Below are 25,033 nucleotides of genomic sequence, written 5' to 3'. Positions count from 1 at the left end.
GAGACTCTAACTGATAACTGTAAATTATCTAAGGTGGTGAGTGGTGGGCGTCACCATGCCTCAGCCCTTCTGCTCATGCAGATAAGCAGAAGTGGGACAAAGAAACATTTTCAGGCGTGCAGCTTAAAGGAGCTGACCACTGCAAAAAGCAGAAAAGCTTGTGCATGGCAATGAAGGCACCGCTCCCTGCTGGCTTATCTGTTTGGCCAGGTGTGTCACACTAACAGAGAGAAAAGAAAAAGGAAAAAAACACCTGAGAAGCAAGGGGATAAAACACCCCCTGCTAAACTGAGAGACTGTGGAGAAGAGCTCCAAAAGAAAATAAACACCTGATGGAGGAATCCCCTAAAAGAAAAAAAGCCTCTATGAAAGAACTCCCCCAGGGCCTTCTTGCTATGAAGCTTCCTGGCTTTCTCCCATCCTCTGTGGTGATTGGACGAGCTCCTGAGATAAACAGAAAAACTAGAAGCAACACTGAAAACCTCAGTGGTGACTACCTCTCTTTCGCTTTCTACAAAGACTCCTTGCTTCTATTTTCTATCTCTTTTTTATCACCTGTCTTCCCTTCCCCATCTCCCTGAGCAACTAGGATTTGTAATAAACTGGTTGGGCAAACATTTGACCCGCAGTGTCTTAATCTCATAATCAGACAAACACGTATAAGAGGACCTCCTCTCCCTCCTATAATTGAAGCAAGACAAAGGCTCTTCAGGTTTGTTTACTGAATTCACTTGCATAATAAATAAGCAGCAACTAGATGCAATCAAATACGACATCTAAAAATTGGATTTTTAATTTGTTGCAAAACCAAGTTAATAAACTAACACGCTAATCTAATGTAAGGGGATTAAAAAAATCTCAGAATAGGGACTGTGAAATTTGTGTCCTATCACCCAGTGTTCTACATAATCATATAGTAATGCTAAATAGATGTTACACATCTATTACTAGATGACATTAGAAAAAAAATCTAGAAAAACATTCTGAATTTTACAGTTCCAGTATGTGTTCAATTAGTCAGGAATTACATATATAATTTATCTTAGAATTTTTACCTGAGCAAATGCTATGACTCCATAGGCATTGTCATTTGAAGGAATAATAATGTTAACAAAACCATGAGAACCAATCTCTGCACCTCCTTTAGGATTTTTCAGCCACACTCTGAAGCATTCTTCCTCTTCCGGGATAACATCATCAAGGATATTGATAGCTATCACAACTTCCATGTCCCCAGGATCAAATATCAATTCACCTGAACTGGCACAGAAACATGTGCATATAACAATTATAAATTTAGGATAGCTGATTAGCGATCTCTCAAAGCACTGCTGTAAATTTACGGAACATTTTAGAGATGTAATTATTGTTTACATTGCTCTGGAAGTAATTTGGGTTAGAAGGGTATTTTCCTTAAAAGAATAACAAGAGATCATAAAGTAACTGAAAATAATTATGAATGCAATTTCATTTATCCTAAGTAGAAGCTTTAAAAGAAAAAAGTCATGACTGGAAATCTTTGTTGTGTTTTAAAAGTAAATATGAAGCTGAACTCAGGTTATTTTAAACAATGAAAAATTCTCTTTAGCATTAATAAAATAAGCTCATCACACATAGAAACTTGTAACACTGTACAGTAACCAAATCAATACCGGGGAAAAGGAAATACAGGAGAAGTGAGACAAGCTATATAAAACAAAAAAAACTTACCTGGGTATAAAATCCGACTGGTTGGAAACAGTGGTAAGTTCATAAATCTGGGAGTTGGATTCTATAGACAAAACAATCAAGCTTTTGCTGGAGTTCAAAGAACTTGCAATAACTGATGTGATATGATCCGCATATGGGGCCTCTAGCATTATAGAGAACGAGTTTGCTTCTGAGTTCCAAGAATACAGTGCTGTTATATCCTTACCTGCTAGCAGGATATGAACTACATGGAGCAAAGAAGATAAAGAAATAATTCATTTTTAGTGTTAGATATATTTAAAATGTTTTAATATCAGAGATGTTCTTTGTAGATCACTGTTGATGCTAACTTTTATGGTCTGATAAATAAATACCACAAAAAAAGAGCATTATCTACTTCTATAGTACCAGCATTATAAACTAGAATTTGCAGAAATATTTTCATTGAAGTCTTACCTAAACCTGAAGGGGGCATGAAGACATGGATGTTTCTGACATCATGCACTGGAAGAGACTGAAAGTGTCTAAAAGTAGACTGCCCTGTCTCCCAGATAAAAATTTCAGAAAAATTTCCAGATTCTACAAAGAATCAAAATAACAAAGATCACATTATTTGCCACCTTTTAGATAAGTCACACAATAGTGTCCCTTCAAAAGTCAGTGTTTGGTAGCTTTTTAATTATGAAGCGAGACAGATCATTTTTTCCTTTTTATTTGGTGCATAACTCCATAGTATCAGTGATGCCCATGTGATAATTTATCCACTGACATCATTTAATGGCTTAGTGTAAGCAATGACATGCATGAACACTAAATGAATGCTGAAGTTGAAATGTGACAACTGGCAATTGCAAAGAAAAGTGTGAACTGCAACATAAACACCCAAGCAGCTCCAGGGACAAAATATCACCTAAAATACCACACGCATAATAACAGACGTATTTTCTTTGTTAAAAAGCTCAGCAAAGCTTAGAATGAGTGTGATCAGCAGGTAGATGATTATTGTTATTCCCAGTGTTGTTGAGAAAACATTTGTTTTGTAAGTATTTGAAAACAAACACAGTGCTTTTATTTTCAGAGAGAAAAAGCAGAGATTACTGCCATAAAATATTTATTAGGGTTAAATTCTTATTGAGGACTGTCACCCTCTCCAGTAATAATTCAATCCCTATTTGAAGTCCTTTACCACAAATGCCTCTGCTATTGAACAAACTCTCATACACTCCGTAAACTCTTTTGTTGTTTTCTGCTGAATACCTTTTGCAGTAATTAAATAGATATCAGATCCAGAAATCCAGGACTCCATATGTTTTACTTCTTTTTCTGGTACTTCATGCAGCCTCCTAAACTCATTATTCAACCACTGGTACAAGAGCATGTTTTGGCTGGTGTTTGATAAAGAAACTAACATATACATAAAGCCTCCCCTAGGAAACAAGTCTATGTTCAGAACTCCTTGAAGTGGAAGTTGATGATGCAGAAGAAACGTGTTATTATTCCACTGGAAAATCTGTGGAAATATGAAAATTTTTCTTTATATATTCTTGATTAGCACTGAAAGAAAAGAAAGTAAATGACATGCCGAAAAAATTGCAAAGATTTACTGTGAACTAAATTCCTAGTTTCTAAGGTGGGCTACATATTAAGACAAATCCACTGGTAAGCAACTGCTAACTCCCTTACTGCAGCTGTGCCTGTTCCCTGGAAAAAAGGTTTGTGTTCATAACATATTTTTGTCCTTTCTATGTTAAATTTTAAAAATGAAATAATACTAGCAGTAGAAACAAACCAGATGTAAATTGTCTGCTCATGATGAGTATTCATACATACAAACATGCCTAAGAACAAACTTACCAATTTATAATAGGATCAGAAGCAAGTTCTTTGAAATATATGCTTATAGATTTACTATTATCCTTTCATTTCTCCAACTAAACAAACTACCACACCAGAGCCAGAGAAAACTGAAGAACATTCAAACCTGGATGGAACTGGAACTAGTTGGATGGCTCACAATAATCAGATAGTCTTCCTTCTCCACAGTAAAATGTTTCACATGTCTGGTATCCAGAACAGATAGAGTTTGCATCTGTGAGGGAAATTTGACAAAAAAGGGTGATTATTTGTATATGTATGTATACATACAAATACACTTGTTAAAGTCATCCAGTATTTCAGAAATCCCAAAACATTACAGCACACAGAATGCTTTTTTTTTTTTTTTTTTTTTTTTTTTCCATAACATGTCTGGACTGGACAATGTTTCCAAGGTCCTGGCTAATCAATACTATTCTATAATTTTATAAGTAAAATAGATTTACCCACAACAATCTGCGTCCAGGCATGAATGTATACACACTATTGTCAGAAGCTTCCTGTCCAGCTCCTCCATGGCTAATCACAAGGTAGGAAGAACCACCAATTTTGTAAGACATGCAGCTTTTAGGATTCCACATAGTGAAATTCTGTGAGAGGAATAAAAAAAAAGTCATACTGTAAATTTATTCCTTATTAACTAGCATCAAACACCAAAGTGCTCAGAAACATTTACCTCAACAGGAATAAATACTCCTTTCCACTGGTAGACAGTAGAAAACATGGCCGGAGGCACATGCAGCAGAACACCATACAAAATTTCTCCTGAGGTAAAGAAACACCAACCAGACACCGACTCTTCCACAAAACTTTGCAGAACAGACAGGACACTGATTCCACCTCCTGCAACATAGTAACAGAAAACATTTTTCTAATTAAACAATGTTTACTATTAGCTGACAGTTGTCCAATCCCATGTCTCCTGCCAAAACCAGTATTAAGTGCCTTAGTGCTCGTCTTAAGCGTATGTAAATGCATAGAAACAGAATAACGCTGAGGATATAATTAAAGTTAAGCAGTAAATTTATTTTTCATTTACTACAACCATATAGTAGATATGATAGGAAATGTAAGTCTAACAATGATTTGGCATGCTGCAAGCAGTGAAAAAAGTAACAAAGAAACTATAGGATGTTCATGTTTTGTTCTCACCTTCCTCTCAGTATCCAGGCAGTCATGCGGCTAAGGTTCTTAAATTGCCAAAGCTGTTCAGCTGGCTTACAGCAAAAAAGCACTGAACTAAATTTCAGAAGCTAAATTCCCAGTCCTACACAGAGGTTGGACCCATTGCTGAGAACAACAGGATACTGATCTATGTTCAAAATCAGGCATTTCATTTTTAGTCCTTGTTTCAGTGTGGATCAGGGATACACACATCAGTTATGGAATAAAGAATGATTAGCACAGAAATAGAAATGAGAGGGCAGAGATGAAAGGACAACTTCCTTCACTGCAAGTGCAAATTTGAATGAGCTTGAAGTAGTCATTAAATGATAGCCTCCCACAAATGCATCGCAGTAAGACTGGAAGATAACACAGAAAGCATGTCACAGCCTTTTTTCAAGATAATATTATGTCGGGTGTATATAAAGCATGACATTTATACTAAGTTAGAAAAAACAAGAGTTACAAGTAGTAAACAAAAATATATACTTTTTTTAAAGTGTAGTGACAGCACTGTTCATATTCTCAGCAAAGATATTACTGAAACTCTGGCAGAAGAGGCTGATGGACAGGGTGACTCTTATGCACCTAAGCCATTTTATGTAATGAATTTTTACATAATATATGAATATATTCATCTAATCAAGCCTGAATGAATGAATTTACATTCCAAAGTTAGATTGCCTGTGTTTGGTTAGCTTTTTATTATCTCTAACTGACAAATTCAAAAGACATTCTCCATAAAGTAAACGTACTGATGCCAAACGCAGTGTCTGACTGTGTCTCCCACTCAATGCTCACAGATGTGTTGAGCCCATTAGTCCGTGAAACTTTTAAATAAGCTGTAGTGTTGGCTTCTTCAATGATAAGAAAATTTGTCCTAAATGTGAGAATCATAAAAAAAAGAAAAAATGAATTATTTTCTTATACTATATTAGAAAATAAGATTTTTAAAGAACAATTCCAGCTGCAGAAATAAAAAGAAAGTAGGTATGTTTGTTACCCTAATGCTTTGACAAAATCATATGCAATACAGCAAGATCTTTCACTAGTCTGAAACTGAACACACTATCTGCATGGTTTCAGCTGAGTGATTTTTTTAAAATGTCATTCCACGTGGATCATTTGCTTCTGAAAAACATCTTTCAGTAAAACTGTATTTTACACAGGCTACAAAATGTATTCATTTGACATCTGGGACTCTTAACTTGGCTACTAGAAGAGTACTAGTGGAATCTATAGACAATAATTTAGTATTGATGTATGAAAAAAAAATCTGATTATTAACAAGCCTTTTTAAAGTATTTTCCTTTTGTTTAGCAATAATAGTATTTGGCCTTTCAAAGTTACAAATGCTTTAAAATTAAGTTGCTGAATTTCTTTAGCAAATTTTTGTTAATCAAAAATAAAACTGTAAAGAAATAGCATCTCTTTTGAATATAAGAAACAATCTCATTTTTTACTCAATCTGTTTACAGTACCTATTAGAAACTGGATAGATGCTGAAAAGCCCTAGAGGAGCCTGGTTCTGTAAAACAGTAATCATAGTTTCCACTCTTGTGCCTAATCTGGCTCCTCCAGTTGGATTGAACAGGGTGACAATAAAATGCTCATCCATTTCTGGTTCTTCATCTAGTATTGCAGAAATATGTAGCGTCTGACAACAAAAAAACAAGTATACAATGTAAATGGGACATGACACAATTCTAATAGAGATTTTATTTTTCTTCACTGTAAGGCTCTGGATAGCACACAAGTGAATAGCAGCTCATAAATCTGGACAGGCAAGTGAGGTAAGGATAGTTAGACTGAGGTTTTAAAGTCATCCTTCTGGTGCTTTCTATTGGTGTAACTCAACTTTTTTTTTCCTTTTCTCTCTTCAAATCCTGCAACACTCTGAAATTCTATTTTAAATTTTGATTCTTACTTATTTTTTTTTTTCCAATTACTCCATAAATTTCTTGGTAGTTTACAGTCACCCTTCAGCTATGAGTGTAACTTGGTTAAGACGGTTTTAATTTAGTTTATTTGGAAACTAAGTTGTCTGTAGGGAAACAGGAAAATCCTGATATTGGTGCTGGGAAAAGGAAGGAGAAAGGAAAAAATAAAGGCATATTTGAAGTATTCTCTCCTCTGAATGCTTCTTTCTTTCTCCTTCACCACTGTGCAGGAGAAGGCAAAACATCCACAAATTAACAAAGAAAAAATAGAGAAAGTGTTTAATTTGGGGCTCATCCTCCAGATTACCTGAACAACTAAAAGCTACACAGGCACACATATCTTTGTTATATAGAATAAAAAACTAGCAATGGTGCACTTTGAAATAATACAGAACTTGCAATAAATTCTTTCACAATAGATCATATTTAGTGACTATTTTAGGAAGAAATATCTAAAGATTAACCCATTTAATTTTCATGCTCTTCCACATAAGTGAATGAGAAGAAATTAGTACCAGCTCATGAATCAACGTGCTTTGTGAATGAAGGAAAAAAAAAAAAAAAAAAAAAAAAAGGCAAAGTTCAGATACTTTTTAAATCTTTCCAACAAATTCAAAAAAGCCTCCTTCACATTTTTAGTAATAAATAGCACATTACCTTCAATCTGACTCCCTCTTCCAGCACAATATATCCTTGAGAAGGGGTCAAATCCACTGATGGCTCTGAAGAATTAATTTCACTTACAAGATATTGAACAGTCACAGTACCAAATATTCCCTGAGGAGGTTCTCTAATAATATTCAGTACTGCAACACTTTCCATCAAATGGCTGGCTGTTTGCTCTCTCAAGAAGAAGTGATCACTGTTATTGAATGACAAAACTCCATGGCCATCATCATTGGCAAGTATAGTGATCGTAGCTTTTGAGAAATAAATAATGAAAATATTATTTAATTAGCACAGGAAAATATAAACATAAATACATACTAACATAATACAGAATATAAACCCAAATCTTCCTTTACATGCATTCTCCCTTTAATGTACATATTATGCCTGTATGTCCACATGAACCTGAAGGAATAAGTAGGCATTTCATTTTAACTAGTAAGATGTCTATGCAGGAAGAATACAGCCTCTCTTAGAAAATGATTATAAAAATATAAAAAGGTCTCATTATAGTGAGGCATTTTCTTGCTTTCTGATACCTTATTTTACATAAAATACTTCCCAGATTTCATTTGAAAGTTCTTAAAAATTCACAGAATCACAGACTGTCACACAACCTCTCTGGACAGCCTGTTCCAATGCTCTGTTACCCTCACCATGAAGTTTTTTCTCATATTTATGGGAACCTCCTGTGTTCCAGCTTGCACCCGTTGCCCCTTGTAATATCATCAGATGTCAATGAGAAGAGCCTGGCTCCATCCTCCTGACACTCACCCTGCCCATATTTATAAACATCAGTGAGTTCACCCCTCAGTCTTCTCCAAGCTAAAGAGACCCAGCTTACTCAGCCTTTCCTCACAAGCCCTAAATCATCTTTGTGGCTCTGCACTGGCATCTCCAGCAGTTCCCTGTCCTTCTTGAACTCAGGGGCCCAGAACTGGACACAATATTCCAGATGCAGTCTCAATGGGGCAGAGTAAAGGGGGAAGAGATCCTCTTTTGCCCTACCAACTTCACCTGTTATAATACATATACCTGAGGATGCCATTGGCCTCCTTGGCCATGAGGGTACAGTGCTGGCCCACTGGAGGAAAGGGGTTTTACAATAGGAGCTGACAGGATTCATTGACAGAGCTTCAACCTAAGCATGAAGGAGGGCGGGGCGGAGCTGAAACCAGGGTCACTATAAAGGAGCCTGAATGTAACATGCCAGTGCTTGTGGGAGAGGAATGTGCTAGCAAGATCACACAATCTTGTGTCTTTAAGAAGGAGGAGAATGACATACCATTTCAGACTGGCTGGTGTGAGGTTGGTTACTATGGAAATACCTGAGTATGGTAAAGAACATCTCCAACCCAAAAGGTGGCTCAGCTGAGGTGCATTTACACTAATGCATGTAGAATGGCTAATAAATAGGAGAAGCTGGAGGCCTCCAAAGGAGTAAATTCACAGTCGGGCAATAGTGTTTTGTGAAAATATGATTATTCAGAAAAATGAAACTAAAATGATTGCTGTAGAATTACAAGGAATGAGAACATTAAAACTAACTTTTACCTGTTGTATTCTCTCCTAATTCCAGCCCCAGAGAAGGATTTGTTAAGATTAACTGGAATTTTTCATCACCTTCAGGAGTTTCATCATCAAAAATCATGACATCAATAGACTTGTTCCTTTCTCCATCAGCAAAAAAAAGTGTCTATCATTGAAACACAGAAAGCATTGAATACTCACAGCAGATAATACCACATATTATTTTTAAAGTATGGTAAACAGAATTCTATTAAACAGAAAAGGAGGCATGTGAAGAACCATACTCTCTCTGTCCCTTATGAATTGACTGATATAAAAATGTAGAATTACAACACATTACAGAATTAGGACAAACAAGAACAATTTACTTTGAAAGTTCAGTTGTAAAAAATCTTAAAAGCTTTTAAAAAAAAAGCTTTTAAACCTTAAAAGCTTTTATGTCTAAGCAAAATTAAATTTGAGATAGACGTTTGGAAGTTTACATTGTTTACATTATAGTGAAAAAAATATATATATTTATTGAAAATAGAGATTTTAAAATTTTTTTTGGTGAAAGTAATTGAAACAACTTGAAATATGTAAGTGCACTACTGATCATTCTGCAGAATTCAGTAGATACTATTTTAAGAAAGCTGTAGGAATAAAAATTATTAGGTTTAGAGTTTACTGCTTACTCTTGAGGTCACGTAAAAATCCAAACCCAGTTGGGCCTCCAAATTTTGGGCATAAAAAAATACAGACACATTGCCGTATGATCCTCTGTTTCGATAAGCCATTATTGTCAGATTCCCATGAGATTCACTAACTTCAAAACTAAAATAAAAAGCAAGAAAGAGTCTCAATATCACTATGTTCTTCTGAATTAGATTCTAAACAATTCCCTACATTATAGTCATCTAATACAATCTTTTAACCTTTCTTTACTATGTACATTGAATTAGGTTGTGGTTTTTTTTACTGGTAACTATGTGGGAGATTAAGGAAATCTATCTGTACATAGTTCATGTTTATACAAGCATTCTTTCCATCTTCTAGAAATTAGTCTAATAAAAAGATCTGGTTGGTTCAAGAATGTATGCTTACACAAACAGAGAAGCTGAAAGAACTGCTGCAGGCAAACTATTTTAAAGGACAACAGTGAAAGCAGGTAAGTAGGAAAGTAGCAAAAGAATTCTGAACAAACATACAGTAAATGTTTGCAGTATGGAAATCCTCTACTCTATTTCTGATGAACGGAATCTCAAAGATATAGCACAATCTTTATCAGGAGTTTCACTGCTAACTTACAAAGAAAATGGGCAACTCTAATCTCTTATAGGCTCAATGAGTTCTTAAGGAAGATAAAACTTACTTGGTACCTTCCCAATCAATTACTCCTCTTACTCCATCATTAGCATCAATAATAATTTGAGAAGCTAAACCTTCCACATCTAAAAGGCAAAACAGAATGAGAGAAATGAAAGAACAATGAAGTCAAGTTTCAATATTTTCAGGAACTAAAAGAAATGTTTCTTCAACCTCTACCAAAACAGTGATTTCCAAAATATAAAGGAGTAAATAGGAGTAGAGGAGTATAATTGGAAAGACTCAGAGAAAGAGTTCTTTCTACTTGGACTGCAATACCTTGCCTTGAAATACAACTGTTACGTTTGATAATGCATATGAAAAAGGAATGACTAAAGAAAACTCAGAAAGCAAACGGCACGTAAACACTTGGAAATACTAAAAGCTAGGTTTCACAGGGAATCTTAATTTGTCTTCATTGTATGCATTTATTATGATGAGATTCAACATTTCGTAGACTATGCTATTTTGAATATGAGAGAGAAATTGAGTAAAATAAATTATCCAGTATTTCATTTTCTATTCATGCTTCAGTACCTCATTATACACCTTAAATGCACACACCTCACAAAAAAAGAATTATTTGTTACCTATTTATGTACTGTAAATTCCTACTGCTTCATAAAGACATATATGTCTTTACAATAACCCTAACATAACAATTGAATATGAAAACACTGAATAATCGGTTAATGTCCACTAGTTTCAAGAGCTTGACAGTCAGAACTCGATTCTTCTGCAAAAAAATACAGCCTTAATTTGTTCAGATAACAGCACCACATGATCATCTTAATTTATTTCAACTTATTTTTTATCAACTATAACTTACTTTCTAAAATCAACCTGACTTCATTGAGTCTGCAGGAAATATACTATATTTAGATTCATGGGAAAGATTTTTATCAATTCAGATAAAACAATTAAAAGTAGGTCATTGCCATGAATCTAAACCTGTCAGTATAAGGCACAGATGAAGACGAGTGATAGCCCTACAACGATAGCAAAAATAATTAGGTGTAGAAATCCTGAGGGTGTGCTGCCAATTACCAGCATTTCTGCATGACTTCTAACCCACATTTTCTCTTACCACTTTGAAGGCAGATCTGTTCAGCTGGGATCTGTAATGGTTTGCCATCAACATCACACCTCTTATTCTATGTCTGGCATCCCAAACTTCCCTTGATTATCCACTTCCTGCCCTCCTACTCCTTTAACATTTTAGGCTCAACTAATCAGAGCTCATAATCTACAGAACAGTTACAAGTTTTGAAAGTTACCTTTCAATCTGTAACGAATTAACTCAGTCACTTCTATAAGCATGCAAAGAAAAAGGGAAAGAGTCAAAGAAGACGTTTGAAAGAATATAAATAGTCTTTAGTAGCATAGGATACTCCAACTGTCCTTAAGTCAATGACAACTATGCACTGAAAAGCAGAAGAATAGAGAAATAAATGACATACGAAGATCACTGAAAAAGTAATAAAACCATACGATATGATTCCTAAAAGTAAATAGGACAAAAGAGGAATTTAAAGAGATTTTAAAAGGACTGAATAGAATAGCCAAATTAAGTCAATTTTTTCAACAAACTTTTCAGGTAATTGTGCTCTCCAACTAATAATTAGTAACTCCTCTGTGAAAATTACTTCATATTTTCCCCATAATCTACAGGAGCAAATAAGTATAATAGTGAAAATATTTCATATTCTACAATGTTTATTTCAGGTTGCCATGTCTAATCTTGGCACAGTTGGCAAGTAAGTAAAATGATGATAATTTCCCAAAATCATAGAAGACATAAAAAAGGAAAAAATACAATTTTATATAAGATAGATTACCCAGCCTAGGAGGGGATGAAATTGAGTGATTCATGATGAGTTCCACTGAAGTTAAATTAACCAAGAAGAATTCTTGCACCTCTGGTATATCATCCTGCAAAACACAAATACAATACATGCTCTTTTCACTTTTCTTTAAGAAACTCACGTAAGTTAACAAGGGAACAACACACTTGAAGTCTGCAATGTCACAGTGAAAAAGGATTCATTTATTATTCTATTTTTCTGTAAAAAAAATTATTGGGTGCAAAACTAATTTTTGTGAAACAATTACGAAGTGAGACGTATTTCATGAAAAGATCCTATGGTGACACTAAACTACTCTTACAAATGAATTACTGCCCAATATTTGAGGCATAGATCTCAAATAGTAAGAAAGTAAAAGGCTATATCCAGCAAAGCACACTGTTTAGATGGTAATAGATAATAACAGATATTTAGTAAAGCTTTAATGAGACAGCTATATTTCATTTACGCAGAAGGGCAGCTGCTTTCTACAACTATTTGTTTTTCTGTGTTAAGACTGAAACCGTCTTTCTAATAACAATGAAATTACTAATACCTTCTAGTAATATATAGGCTCCAAGCTTTAGTTTCCAAACTATTCCTCTGTTTGAAGTATAGAATTAAAAAGTTTGGAGCTTACCTCTAGGATAGTAATATTTATGGCAGCTGATGTTTCTCCTTCTTCTAAAATCAGTGAGCCAGAAGCAGGTATATAATCATCTCCAGGTTCAGCCAAGGTTGGTTCTGTCTGATTACTTACAGAGAGCAATCCTGTAACTGTGGCATATGTAACATTGATAGCACCTGTTAAATTTGTGAGGGAAAAAAAAAAATTTCTTCAATTCTTATACAATACTCACTGGAATTGATATAAAAAAGAGATCAGTTCCTCATCCAAAAGAAATACATAGACTAACTACAAAACAGAAGGATTAAAAGATTAATCGGAAGTAGATTGGAGCTAATGGACTTTTGTTCCTACATCAAAGTGCTTTGCTGTCAAAGCCTTTGCTGGCTTGTGGAAAAAAATTCAAAAATCATCAAGATGAAATATACTCAGACATTTAAAGTTCTGCAGATACAAATATTGCTGAAGTACAACTAAATGAGAATCTCATGTATTATTAACACCAGTTTTTGCACCAAAGATACCTTTCAGTAGTGGCTGTTACTGAAGAAAAGCTTTGAAGACAGTACTCGTATACATCTTAATAAATGTACCTTATTTCCTTATCAGATTTAAACAATCAAAATCAGAATACATACATAATTATTACCAAACACAAGAGTTAAACAGTTTTAGAATAAAGTCATTTCTGGCAGACTAGTAAATCAAATCAAGTAGTAAACATTAAAAGAGTGATCCTAAAGATTAAATGGCATGTGAAAAGAAAAGCTACTTTGTATGAAATAAGATATAAGGAATAGAAGAGTCTTATTTAATAAATAAATAACGATGACTATCTGAACTTAGTAAGAGATTTTGCATATGCCACAGCTTTCAGATTCCTTGCAGAATAAATGAGGGTTATGGCTACAGTTTTGCCTAATACCTAGTTTCTGAGCCCACAGTAAGAAGCTTAGACGTTCTGAACTAATTAACTGTATACAAAACTTTTCCAAATTTTACATCCTCATTATCATGATATTTGCCTAATGATTATCAAAACAAAATTTCCTTTCTCTTAAGAGTTATTATACAGACCTACGGATCCAAATTCTCTATTAATAAAAAGCTGAATTGTTTTATTTTCTTCTGGACTTAAAACTACTCTGGATGTGGAAGCAAAATTCAGGACTCCATGTGGTTCATCACTAGCTTCTACCGTTAGAACAGCTTCATATCCTTGACTATCCAAAACAGCAGCACCTGTAGGAGAAACTCCTGCAAGAGAATCAATGGACTACAGTGAATGAAGTGTGAAGAACTGGTTTTTTTTTGTCTTTTACCATTGTTGATATTACATTCAAATGACAGCCAGCAAAAGCTCAGTCAATTATAAAAACAAAGCTCAGTGAAGCTTATGGATTATATATATGCATATATAGTGAGACCTATATATGCACATATATTTACTTTCTATAAAAATAGAACATACAGTCTCATCAGAAATTGTATTTATACCTACCATAAGGTCACAACAATGTATAAAGAAATTAGAAAACATAATAGGCCAGTACTTACAATTTCTTTAAGTACAATCTATTTTAAATGGAAAATTTTTCCAGGACTTATTGTGAAATCTTAAAAGCTTAAAAACTATGTTCTCCTTCCCAATCAAAAAATTACTCCCATTACCAACTACTGTCTTTACAAATAATTATAATAATCCTAATTGTTTACAAGGGTCACATGACTCTAGGAAGTTAGTAAGTCACCAATCATAGAATCACTCACATTGGAAAAGACCTTAAAGGTCATCGAGTTCAACCATGACCAAACCGTACTACCCTAACTCTAACAACCCTCTACTAAATCATGTCCTTGAGCAATACTACCCATACCAAATTATTCTGGTGTTTGGACATTAATTTCATTTTGACAAAGGGTATTACAGAAGGGATGGAGTTTCACGCTTCATTTCTCATTAGATTTGGAATGGCAAGAATAAAATATTCTGACCACATTAAATTCAGAGACAGATCAATGAGATAACACAAGGTTGTTTTAAAAGATAAAAGTATCCATGTATTTCATGGTAACATTATACATCATGTACCAGTAAGCTCAAGTTAGCATTCAGTCAAAGGAAAGTAACTGACCAGCGAATTGAATAGGTGGAGTTAAATCAGGATTAAAAAAACTTAGTGTATCTGTAGTGATGCTATGGGGTTTACACACATGCACATAAAAATAGTGTGTATATATGTAAATCAAGCTTTTAATAAAATGTTATTGAACTTTCATACTTTGCACCAGTTGCAGTTTGTTTAGTCCTACACCTCCAAAATGAATTAATAAATATGAAAATATTTTATTTTTAAATGGTATTTTAAAGAAGTATCAGTATAGTTCTGCACTACCTTCTGTTCTGATGTTGTACAAGATAATTTGGTATTCTTCTTTTTCTTCAGGAATATGGTCGTCCAGCAGATGAACATACAATGTTGTATTCAGCGTTCCCTATTTAATATTAAATTGAATTGTTATTATTCTGCATATATATATGCAAATGTGTTGTATAGATATAAAACACAACTGAAATCATTGTGGCATGTATTTCCAAAAACACCTTCAAGAAATGTTAAGTTAAAGTATCAAGAACTGTAAGCTCCCTCCAGCTTGGAAGTTTGATAATAAGAGAGCAAATAAATAAATAGTTAAAGAAATAAAGATTGTTAAAAATATCATATTATTTTCTCCACCCAGCTGTAATTACAGTATTTTCATGAAGACAAGAAGACTGCTTATGGACTTACCTCAGCAAAAAAAAGTATTCCAGAATTGGTTTCAAAATTTTGTTTTACATTATGCCCCACTATCTTCCACTCAACTGTAACGTTTCCAAGTCCAGGAGCAGTTCTTACAATATGGAATTGCAGTTGTTCTCCTAGGAATTAAAGGACAAGATGCAACAATCTGGGGTCTCCTAACGTAACAGTTACAAAAATGAGAAGTCAAAAACAAATATCACACAGTTAAAATGACCTTTCTGAAAGAGAGTCATGTTTTTAATTGTTTCCACAGTTGTCATATAATACATCTTCATGTAATAATGAAAAGAAAAACCCAGATCTAAACCTTTTCTTCTGAGTTTTTTCATTTTTAGTTCACATGTGGAAAGAATTACAAAAATATGAGGGAACTTGGAACAGATGACAAACTTAGAATGTGAACTGTCCAAAAAACTCGCATAAACAAAGCAATATCAGTCTGTGAAATGCACAAAATAGTAAATGCTGTATGTACCAGTCAGAACAAAAACAGTCTTTTAAAACATTTCCTTGGCAATGAATAAACATTATCCAAACATTTGTACAGTCTTGTGACTTTATGTAATATATGGAGAAAAAATGCCTATAATTATTTCTAAGTCCTACGTGACTCTGAACTTGCAAATATCATAAGCATTAGAAATAAGTCATAAAATGTTAATAATTTCTTATAATTTCTGAATTAATCAGTATTGACTGATAGTGCTCATGTACAGTGAGTGAATATTATGGTATTTTGCACATTTAACCCTCAAAGTTTTTTAATTACAAAGAGCTAACCTCTTAGAAATCTTTGTAAAAAGTAGAGAATACAGCTCTGAACTTGCAATTATACAACTCATATTAAATATTTTCAATGTGGACATGTGAAATTTCCATGTTATATCAACATGGAATAAATCAGCAGGCAAAACTGGTAGTATTAGTCAATACATTCACAGCAGAGGACAGATGCTTATTTATAATAGGTAGGGATATCATATCTATATTTCACAAGCATCTTTCAGGTACACAAAATTTAGGTTCCAGAGAAAGTATAAATATTACAAAGATTCCACTTCTACAATCATATATCTGAGGACAGACTCCTACTCTATATGACCCAGTAAAGCACTGCACTGAAATTAATTGTATCCTATTTGAGAATTCTGCATATCCATTAAAAACAAATAAATACTTAGCAGAAAAATGGTTTGCTGAAAACAGAAAACAATTTTTTTTTAAATACAACTTTATAAAATACAGTGTACTTTCACTGAACTGGGAAAAGTACCTTATGACAAAGCCAATTCACTGTAATCCAAACACGGAAGTCCAATACATCCTTTTTACATACTTCAAGTATGTACTGACCCAGGTTTCCTCGTCAACTTTTGTATCCAGACAAAAATGTTAATATGAATTCTAACTGATTCCTGAATGTTAAAAGTGCTACTGAACAAATACCAACTTTTGTAACGAGCAGAAACTACTCAGACTGGAGGAGGCTCAGTGGGAATCTCACAAGTCTCTATAAATTCCTGAAGAGGGGGCGCACAAAGGATGCAGCCAGTCTCTGTTCACTGTGCTCAATGCCAGAACCAGAGGCAATGGTGCACAGGAGGTTCAGGAGGCTCCCTCTGACCATGAGGCACCATTTTGTTCTGTGCATGTAGTGGAGCAGTGGCACAGACTGCCCAGAGAGGCTGTGGTGTCTCCTCTTTGCAGATCTTCAAAAGGAGACATGAATCTGGGCACCTTGCTCTGGGTGTCCCTGCTGGAGCAGAGTTGGGTCCTGATGGTCTCCTGATATCTCTGCAACCTTAACCATTCTGTGATTCTCTAAATACTTGCAAGAGTTTAAAATTCATGCCTTTCATGTGATTACTCTCTTCCTGCTGGCATTCTATGAACAGTGAAACAATCACTGTTATCAACAGAAGGCACAAAGATGGAAACCAATGTTAAACTGAGCATGGTCATCACTAAAGACTTACCTTCATGACCAATAACTGATCTTGAGGCTGTATGAAAGCTTATAATTCCTCCCACATTATCATTTGCTAGAATAATCACTGTGACAGTGTCAAAACTGGGCAGAATCCGACTCCCTCCTTCAGTATGAACAAGGCTGACTTTGATGCTTTCATTATCCTCTGGCTCTGGATCATCTAAAATGGTCAGCATAACCATCTTTTTTGTTTCACCTACACAGAGAAGAATTCATATAAACATACACATGCACACAGATATCACCTTGTGAAATAGATAATGATCTCATTTTGAAAGGAAAGATTCATGAGGAAAAAAAAAAAAACAGCACAGAAGTGTATGAGTCTGTCATGGTCGCCTCACTAGTCAAGGAACAGGGCCGAGCCAGCTCATAAACCGTTTTCAATCATCCTTACCTATATTGCTAGACATTTACTGAGTGACATTATGCAGCTTCATTCAACTATTTTTGAGCTTTCACTTTAGGTCAATGAAATTATCACATTTTACGATCACACTATATAGAAATTAACAACATAGGAATTATTTTTTAATGCCTTGAATTCTTTAGTTGCATTACATATTTTCTGAATTTAAAATTTAACTTAGAAGAGAGGAATGTTATTTTTTTTTAAAAAAAGCCATTCTTTTAAATTAGCAAGTGCCTAAGCTCTCTGATAAACCATATGCATAAGTATGAACACTTAATTTAAACATAATTACTGTGCCAGGGAATGCTTTAAAATGGGCTGTCACTATGTCAGTTCCTTGCTTTTGAGACTATCAAAGAATAATAATATGAGTAGGAAACACTATCAATCTCTAATCTCCATATATCAAAAAAATTTACAATACAATCCTGTTATGCAGTGCACATGCAGAAGTCAGCCGTGTTTTATAGTTATGAGACTATCAATTTTCAAAGTACACATTTTTGCTGCTACATTGTCTTTTAAAATAGTTATAAAACAGTTTTGACTAAACCATTAACCACTGATGTAGTTATAAGCCAGCCTCAGAATCTTGGCCAGCAGGAAAAGAGAAACCATCTTTTACATTTAGATGATTTATCAAGCTAGCTAGCACACTGTAATCCTTACCACACTCCTACAAATTGTTTTCAATATACCTGCTTCATCAGCATGGGCTTTGAAAATATAAAATACATCATTAAATGCGTCACATTGGATGATACATAAGCAAAGTCTGCCGGTGGTTTGTTTGTCCTGTTCATAAAATTTTTAAGTATGTTGCTACATAATGCAATTAATATGATCTCAGAATTTAAACTAGACACCATGAAAAATTAGCAGCGTTCTGACAGAAGGCTAACAAAAAAACTAGGTCTGATTCTCATTACCATTATCCTTGATGCCTGCAACTCTCTTTAGCATTATTATTCCTTACGTCATGTAAAGGAAATCTTTATTAAGCAGCACACTGCAATACCTCTTTAAAAAAACACAGATACTTATGGTTTTCTTTTTTTTTTTTTTTTTTTTTTTTTCACCACTGTGTGTGTTCTGCAAGACAACCCTGTAAAGTAATGCTCAAACATTCTCTTGCACACATATCCTGCACATTCAGGGAGATAAAGCCTAAGAATAAGCTGTTACTTGTAAAAACATCCAAAGAATTGTGTACTTGGGTTCTTTTTACTTTTCGTTAGTCTTATAAAAGAGAAAACAAAACCTTGCCTCACCTTCAGCAAACACCAGAGTCTCACCAACACCTATAAAATCCACGTTTGGGGTAGCAGTTCCACCAGTTACACGCCACTGCACTGTCACCTGTCCCAAGCTGCCTTCTGTTCTGTGTATCATTAGCTGCACACTGGCTTGAGGACGTTCCTCTACTTCAATGTACAGGCCCTTCTCTGATGCATTGGGACTTACACTGTAGATCTTAAATACTCCAAATGCATCTCCATTCATCATTATGATAACTGTGGAAGTATTTGGCTGTCCTATAGTTGGTTGATTTTTTAAGCTTGCTGAAATGTTCATTAGTTCAACTTTCAAAAGGGTTATGGTAAATTTCTCATCCAGTTCTGGCAGATCATCAGGCAGTATGGTAACTGTGAGATTCGCAAATTCTTCTCCTTCCTCCATGATGGCCCATTGTCTTGTAACAGGTTGATAATCACTGCCAGCACTGGCTTGTGTGCTAAATAGAGTGAATGCACTAGTAAAGTTTTTCTTGTAGGTCCAGAATCCTGAAGTGTTAGTTAAAGAGCTGATCTCCGACGTCAGCCAAAGGCAGAGAGGAATCCCAGAGGCATTGGAAAACGTAAAGGCTGAACAGGCTTGTTCTTTTAGGCACTGAGTTGCGCAGACATACGCTGGGTCACTTGCTGCTGACATATTCACTCTGGTCTTGGATGGTTGGTCAGGAATTCCTTGTACAGGAGACTCATAATAGGCCAGGATATCCTGACCTTGCTCAACAGCAAGAGCTACAACATCAGTCTCAGACGTGCTGTAGAAAATCTGCAGCTGACCAAATCTTCCCTCACTAAAAGATATTATAATAAAGAAAGTCTTGTTAGTTGACAAAGTCTGTCTAATACTCTGTTTCTGAGTTAAGAATACAAGTGAAGAAAAAATAAATAAATGACTGGCCATTTCTGAATTGATGAAAAATTCCAAGTAATGGATTAAAATGCATTTCCTTTGAAGCTAATACCAAAATAACTGAGGGGCTTTTGCTTGTTTGTTTGTATTGTAGATGGCAGGCTTGATTGTTTATAGCCTGTATAATACTCTGTTAAGAATGCATAATAATAAACATTTTTTTCTAGGAATTAGCTCTATCTTCTTAGGACTTGCTAGTTCTCTTCACTGGCAATGGAGAAAAAGCCAGTGCTGCCTAGCCTGATCATCTTTCCTTTAAGATCATGGAATCAGAATCATAGGATGGGGTGGATTGAAAATGACCACAATGATCATCTAGTTTCAACCCCCCTGCTGTGTGCAGGGTCACCAACCAGCAGACCAGGCTGCCCAGAGCCACATCCATCCTGGCCTTGAATGCTTCCAGGGATGGGGCATCCACAGCCTCCTTGGGCAACCTGTTCCAGTGTCAGCACCTTCTGTGTGAAACACTTCCTGCTAATATGTAACCTAAACCTCCCCTGTCTTAGTTTAAAACCATTCCCCCTTCTCCTATCTCTATCCATTTGTGTAAACAGGCCACATACATGAATCTTGTTTTCATTTTCTTTTTTATTTCAGTTCTGCAAGTGTTGGCTTATTTTGTCCTTCAGTTCAAATGATAGGAGCAGGATATTGAGCAGGCCTAAATAATCTGATGATTAAATGAATAGAAAGAATCATCACGTACCATGTGTACAGAAAGTTTATGTTGTACTTTTCAAAATATATTACACGTAAGTACACTGTGCAATGTACATTCATAGTAAGCAGAAACAATGTATCTGAAATGAAAATGTGTTGAGTTGGCAGATCAGAGAACTGCTGTGAATACTGAAAATGAAATTTGACATTATGGCAAAGATTAAAGGTAAGAAATTTATAATTTTAAATAAAGGAAGCAATGTACAAACCTTCGTCTGACTGTTATGTTTGCAAGCAAATTTCTTTCTAGTGGCTCCTGGATTCGATATAAGGATTGATGGAAGAAAACTGTGCCATAAGGATTATCATTGGCAGGTATTGTAATTTTTGCCATGCCATCTACCCCAATAGCACCACCATTGGAGGCCTGAGTTAATACTACAAGGACGATCTCAAGAAGAAAAAAAAAAAAGAGAAACAATTAATGCAGCTAAACAATTTGTGGTATTTCTAACAATAATCATAGGATGTGTATAAAAGGAACATCCTACATTTCCCTGCCAGAACATTTATTGTTTTCCACTACACCTATTTCTACAACAATTAAAAACTCAAATAATGTTCAAGAAGGATTTAACTGCTTGACTTACTTCTTCTATTTCTGGAACATCATCAGCCAGGATTTCCAACAGCAGCATCTGAAAGGTTTCTCCAGGGGCAAAAGTAATATTGCCTGTAGCAAACTGCAGGTCAGCATCAGCAAGATGTCCATCAATGGTAGCAATCCAGTGAACAGTCACATTACCAAGAGTCCCAGCATTGCGGATTACTGGCAGATCTATGGGTACTGATCCAAATTCAGGCTCCTCCACAGTGAATTCAGTGATCTGAAAAACTAAAATCCAGCACAAAGAAGTATATTACATTAGTCATAATATTTGAAGTTAAAGTATCATTCTTATTTATATATAGTGTTATTTCACTTGATTATGAAGTTAAATAAATTACTGTTAATCAAGTTTAAAACAAAAACTGAACATTCAGTATTAATATTTTTATTTACTGAGAAAATAACCACACAAATTAAGCCTTCACTTCTCTTCCCAAAAGTTCATTCCACCACATCCTTTGTTCAACGCAAGCCATGAGATATTTCTAATCTCTTCAAAGACACACTGGTTACGATTTCCAGTAAGGAAATTTTTAGCATGACAGCCAGCCTGCTTTCACAGAATCACAGAATGGCCCAGGTAGGAAGGGATCTCAAAGATCACAAATCTCCAACCCCCACCACAGGCAGGGCCACAAACCTGCCCATTTAATACTAGACCAGGCTGCCCAGGGCTCCATCCAATCTGGCCTTGAACACTTCTAGAGATGGGGCACCCACAACCTCTCTGAGCAGCTGTTCCAGCAGCTCATCACTCTCACAGTAAAGAAAGCTTCATCTAAATACTTAGTAAAATAAAGAGAATAAACTATTTAAACAGATATTGGCACGTAGAGTTTGGGTTAAATCTATTGCAGGAATTCAACACTTAGAATAAATAAAAAGGTGTTTTGTTTTAAGTAATTTAAATTCTACCCATCACCTTTAGAAGAAACTTCAAAATCCATTTTCCGTTCACTTAGGAAAAAATCAATATATGAACTGACTGTTCATTGCATCTTGCAATATTAAAGCACCATTACACCTTCATTATATGTTTCATTATAACATATAACAATTTTACTTTGTCCTTTACTATCTTCAACTAGACCTCCTCTTTACCTTCACAGAATCACAAATCTGTAGTAAAAATGTTAACAGAAGAGAAAAATCAGGCAAGACTCACCAAAAGATCCAAATGGGTCATCCGAAGCCTCGATAATTATAATTGCCCTAGTCAAAGATCCAAGCAGAGCTCCACCTGTTGTTTGATTCAGCAGCTGAACATAAAAGGACTCCTCAACTTCAGGATTTATATCATTAATTATATAAATTGGCACAGCTTTACTTGTTTCTCCTTCTAGTAAGACAACATCTGATGAGGCTACACTGTAGTCCTCTCCTAGATTTGTAGATCAAATGAAAAAAAAAAAACAAAAATAATAAAAACACAGAAGATATTAAAATGTTATGGCTTATAATGGAACACCACTAATATTTATCATCAGTAATATTTATCTTTTTTTGCTTACACATGCATTTCTTTGTGTTGAAATATCCTTTTTTTTTTTTTTAATCTTCAAAGCCAGGGAACATAATCTTTTTTATTTCCTGATGCTTTCTAGATATCTAAATGGGTTAGACTAAAACTCAGCTTGGCCAAAACAGAATATAAACTGTGAGACCAAAAGGCAATTACAAAACGTCCATTACTCTCTTCCGTTGAGAAGATCACACTATTGAGATACTTCTGTCTTTGATTTCTGATAGTTGTCTGGCATTCCAGGAGATAAAGTAAACAGAAGTACCTTTGTCAAAGTAGATTTTACTGAACGGGAATACTGTACATGCAGATCTCATTTTAGGCAGACCTTCCCCTAAGAATGCCTGATTAACAACTAAGATATAATAGATAATGGCTCCCCTTCAGAAAATAATTGGAAATATATTGATATACTACTCAGCCTGGAGCACAGCTAAAATGCAGTGGGTTTGATCAGTTAGGAGAGGCTTCAGCCTGTAGTTCATGAGGTTGCTGGTTTCTTCGTGTAGCTTTTCCTACTTCAGGAACCAACTGCAAAACTTCATCTCTTTCTCTTATCGTGAGAAGTAAAAGGCTTCTTGACTTTTGATTAGGTCTTTTTCTGTTTCACAGCTGAGCCTCTAGCTCTCAATTCCCTTCCAATAGACTCATATGAGCCATGCATGACAGGTTTAAATAGGAAGGACTAGGAAGTACCTACAAATACCATTATGGGATTTTTATGAAAAACTTTTTTATTATTTATATGTTGGGTTTTTTTTTTTTTCCAATTCAAAGATGCAAGCAGCCACTAGGGAAATGAATAGCCACTTCCTTTTCTTATCTCTCTTGCTAGATTCTTCAGTGATAATGACTTCGAGCTTTTTAAAATGTGATGTGGTCACACAGGGCTTGGATTCCTGTCTCCTGAGCACAGTTAGTAAATACCACATTTCATTTTTTTTCTGCTTGTTTCATTTGCCTGCATTTGTTACACACTTGTTTGCTTTGGTTAGTAAAAGCATACAAAATGCCCTGTCCACTTTAACACACAATATGTATTTCTGCTGTTCTGATTTCTTACCTGCTGTTGCAGTTATTGGCATAGCTTTAAATTTCACAGAAACATCTGCAAAAATTCCCCCAGTTCTGGTCACATTAATGATTGGTCCAACATAATTTTCAGCAACTCGCACAATTGAAGCTGAAAGCTGAAGTGTTCCAAAAGCATCATCATTGGCATTGATAATTACATGAGCTATTGTCTCACTCGCTGATCCAAGACGAGGAGAATTTACAACTGAAATGAGAAAAAACAACTTAGTGAGAACAAGTCTGAAATTTTTTCTATGTTGCTATAAAGTTCATAGGCATGTGAGCCACTACTACCTTTAACAAAGCAATCATTTTACATTTTGACAAAATAAAATGAAGATACTTTTAGGATTTGTATTATATTATGGTAGAGAATCCTATTTTTTTTTTTTTTTTTAACTTATTAATTCACCTTGCTGTGGCATAAAGATGAGGTAAGCTATTATCAAAATTATTTGTTTATTTGTCTATGGGACAATATAATTTTGAAATATAAGCAACCTGCCAGTTCCCAGCAGAATTATTGGTAAAGCTTCCCTTAAAATTATGATTAATCTTGGGTAGGATGGGGAAGCAGTGAGGCATGTCAAAGAACCTCTTAAGTATAAATCAGGCTGTAATGACCAGAATTTATCAGAATAAAGGATCAAGCAAACATCTATGCACTAATGAAAAACAGTATGCATGTGTGATTCTACACCACCTACATTTTAAAAGGCTGTTTTGGCTTTCATCAAGTGGAACTAACATTTCCTAATATAGGCTTCAGAGAAACATCATCAAGTGAATGCTGCATCACTTTTATGCATAAAACCAAGACAGTAAGACATTTAGCCTAGAAGGCCTTGCCTAAGGCAAATGCAAAAGGGATAAAAAAATGCTTATCAACCCATGACAAAATTTAGTGATAAAGAAAATATATGTTGTCAGTAGACACAGAATTATCATACTGAATATTACATACTCTAACATATACTACTCATAGAATTCTTAACCATACTGAGTTAGGT

At 34.9% G+C, this 25,033-nt stretch overlaps 1 protein-coding gene across 1 annotated transcript in view; it reads right to left on the bottom strand.

Moving 5' to 3' along the window:
- ADGRV1 (adhesion G protein-coupled receptor V1) overlaps positions 1-25,033 on the bottom strand; it is a 267,806-nt gene that overhangs the window by 176,329 nt on the left and 66,444 nt on the right. The window contains exons 30-53 of the mRNA XM_042822761.1: positions 24,013-24,228; positions 22,593-22,808; positions 21,408-21,652; positions 21,027-21,208; positions 19,164-19,975; positions 17,467-17,676; positions 15,476-15,606; positions 15,080-15,179; positions 13,761-13,940; positions 12,696-12,859; positions 12,050-12,143; positions 10,219-10,297; positions 9,542-9,680; positions 8,892-9,033; positions 7,326-7,588; positions 6,210-6,385; positions 5,484-5,608; positions 4,241-4,407; positions 4,011-4,154; positions 3,671-3,778; positions 2,947-3,199; positions 2,146-2,268; positions 1,711-1,933; positions 1,056-1,260 (exon numbers count right to left, since the gene is read on the bottom strand). Of these exons, the coding sequence (XP_042678695.1) occupies positions 1,056-1,260; positions 1,711-1,933; positions 2,146-2,268; positions 2,947-3,199; positions 3,671-3,778; positions 4,011-4,154; positions 4,241-4,407; positions 5,484-5,608; positions 6,210-6,385; positions 7,326-7,588; positions 8,892-9,033; positions 9,542-9,680; positions 10,219-10,297; positions 12,050-12,143; positions 12,696-12,859; positions 13,761-13,940; positions 15,080-15,179; positions 15,476-15,606; positions 17,467-17,676; positions 19,164-19,975; positions 21,027-21,208; positions 21,408-21,652; positions 22,593-22,808; positions 24,013-24,228 (4,697 nt within the window). The remainder of the gene's footprint in view (positions 1-1,055; positions 1,261-1,710; positions 1,934-2,145; positions 2,269-2,946; positions 3,200-3,670; positions 3,779-4,010; positions 4,155-4,240; positions 4,408-5,483; positions 5,609-6,209; positions 6,386-7,325; positions 7,589-8,891; positions 9,034-9,541; positions 9,681-10,218; positions 10,298-12,049; positions 12,144-12,695; positions 12,860-13,760; positions 13,941-15,079; positions 15,180-15,475; positions 15,607-17,466; positions 17,677-19,163; positions 19,976-21,026; positions 21,209-21,407; positions 21,653-22,592; positions 22,809-24,012; positions 24,229-25,033) is intronic.

Source organism: Centrocercus urophasianus, unplaced genomic scaffold, assembly GCF_019232065.1.
Source record: "Centrocercus urophasianus isolate 14NV4802_14NV808 unplaced genomic scaffold, USGS_Curo_1.0 seq_21, whole genome shotgun sequence".
NCBI classification, from domain to species: Eukaryota; Metazoa; Chordata; class Aves; order Galliformes; family Phasianidae; genus Centrocercus; species Centrocercus urophasianus.
The sequence above is the reverse complement of the archived record's forward strand: the minus strand, read 5'-3'. Positions and strand labels throughout refer to the sequence as shown.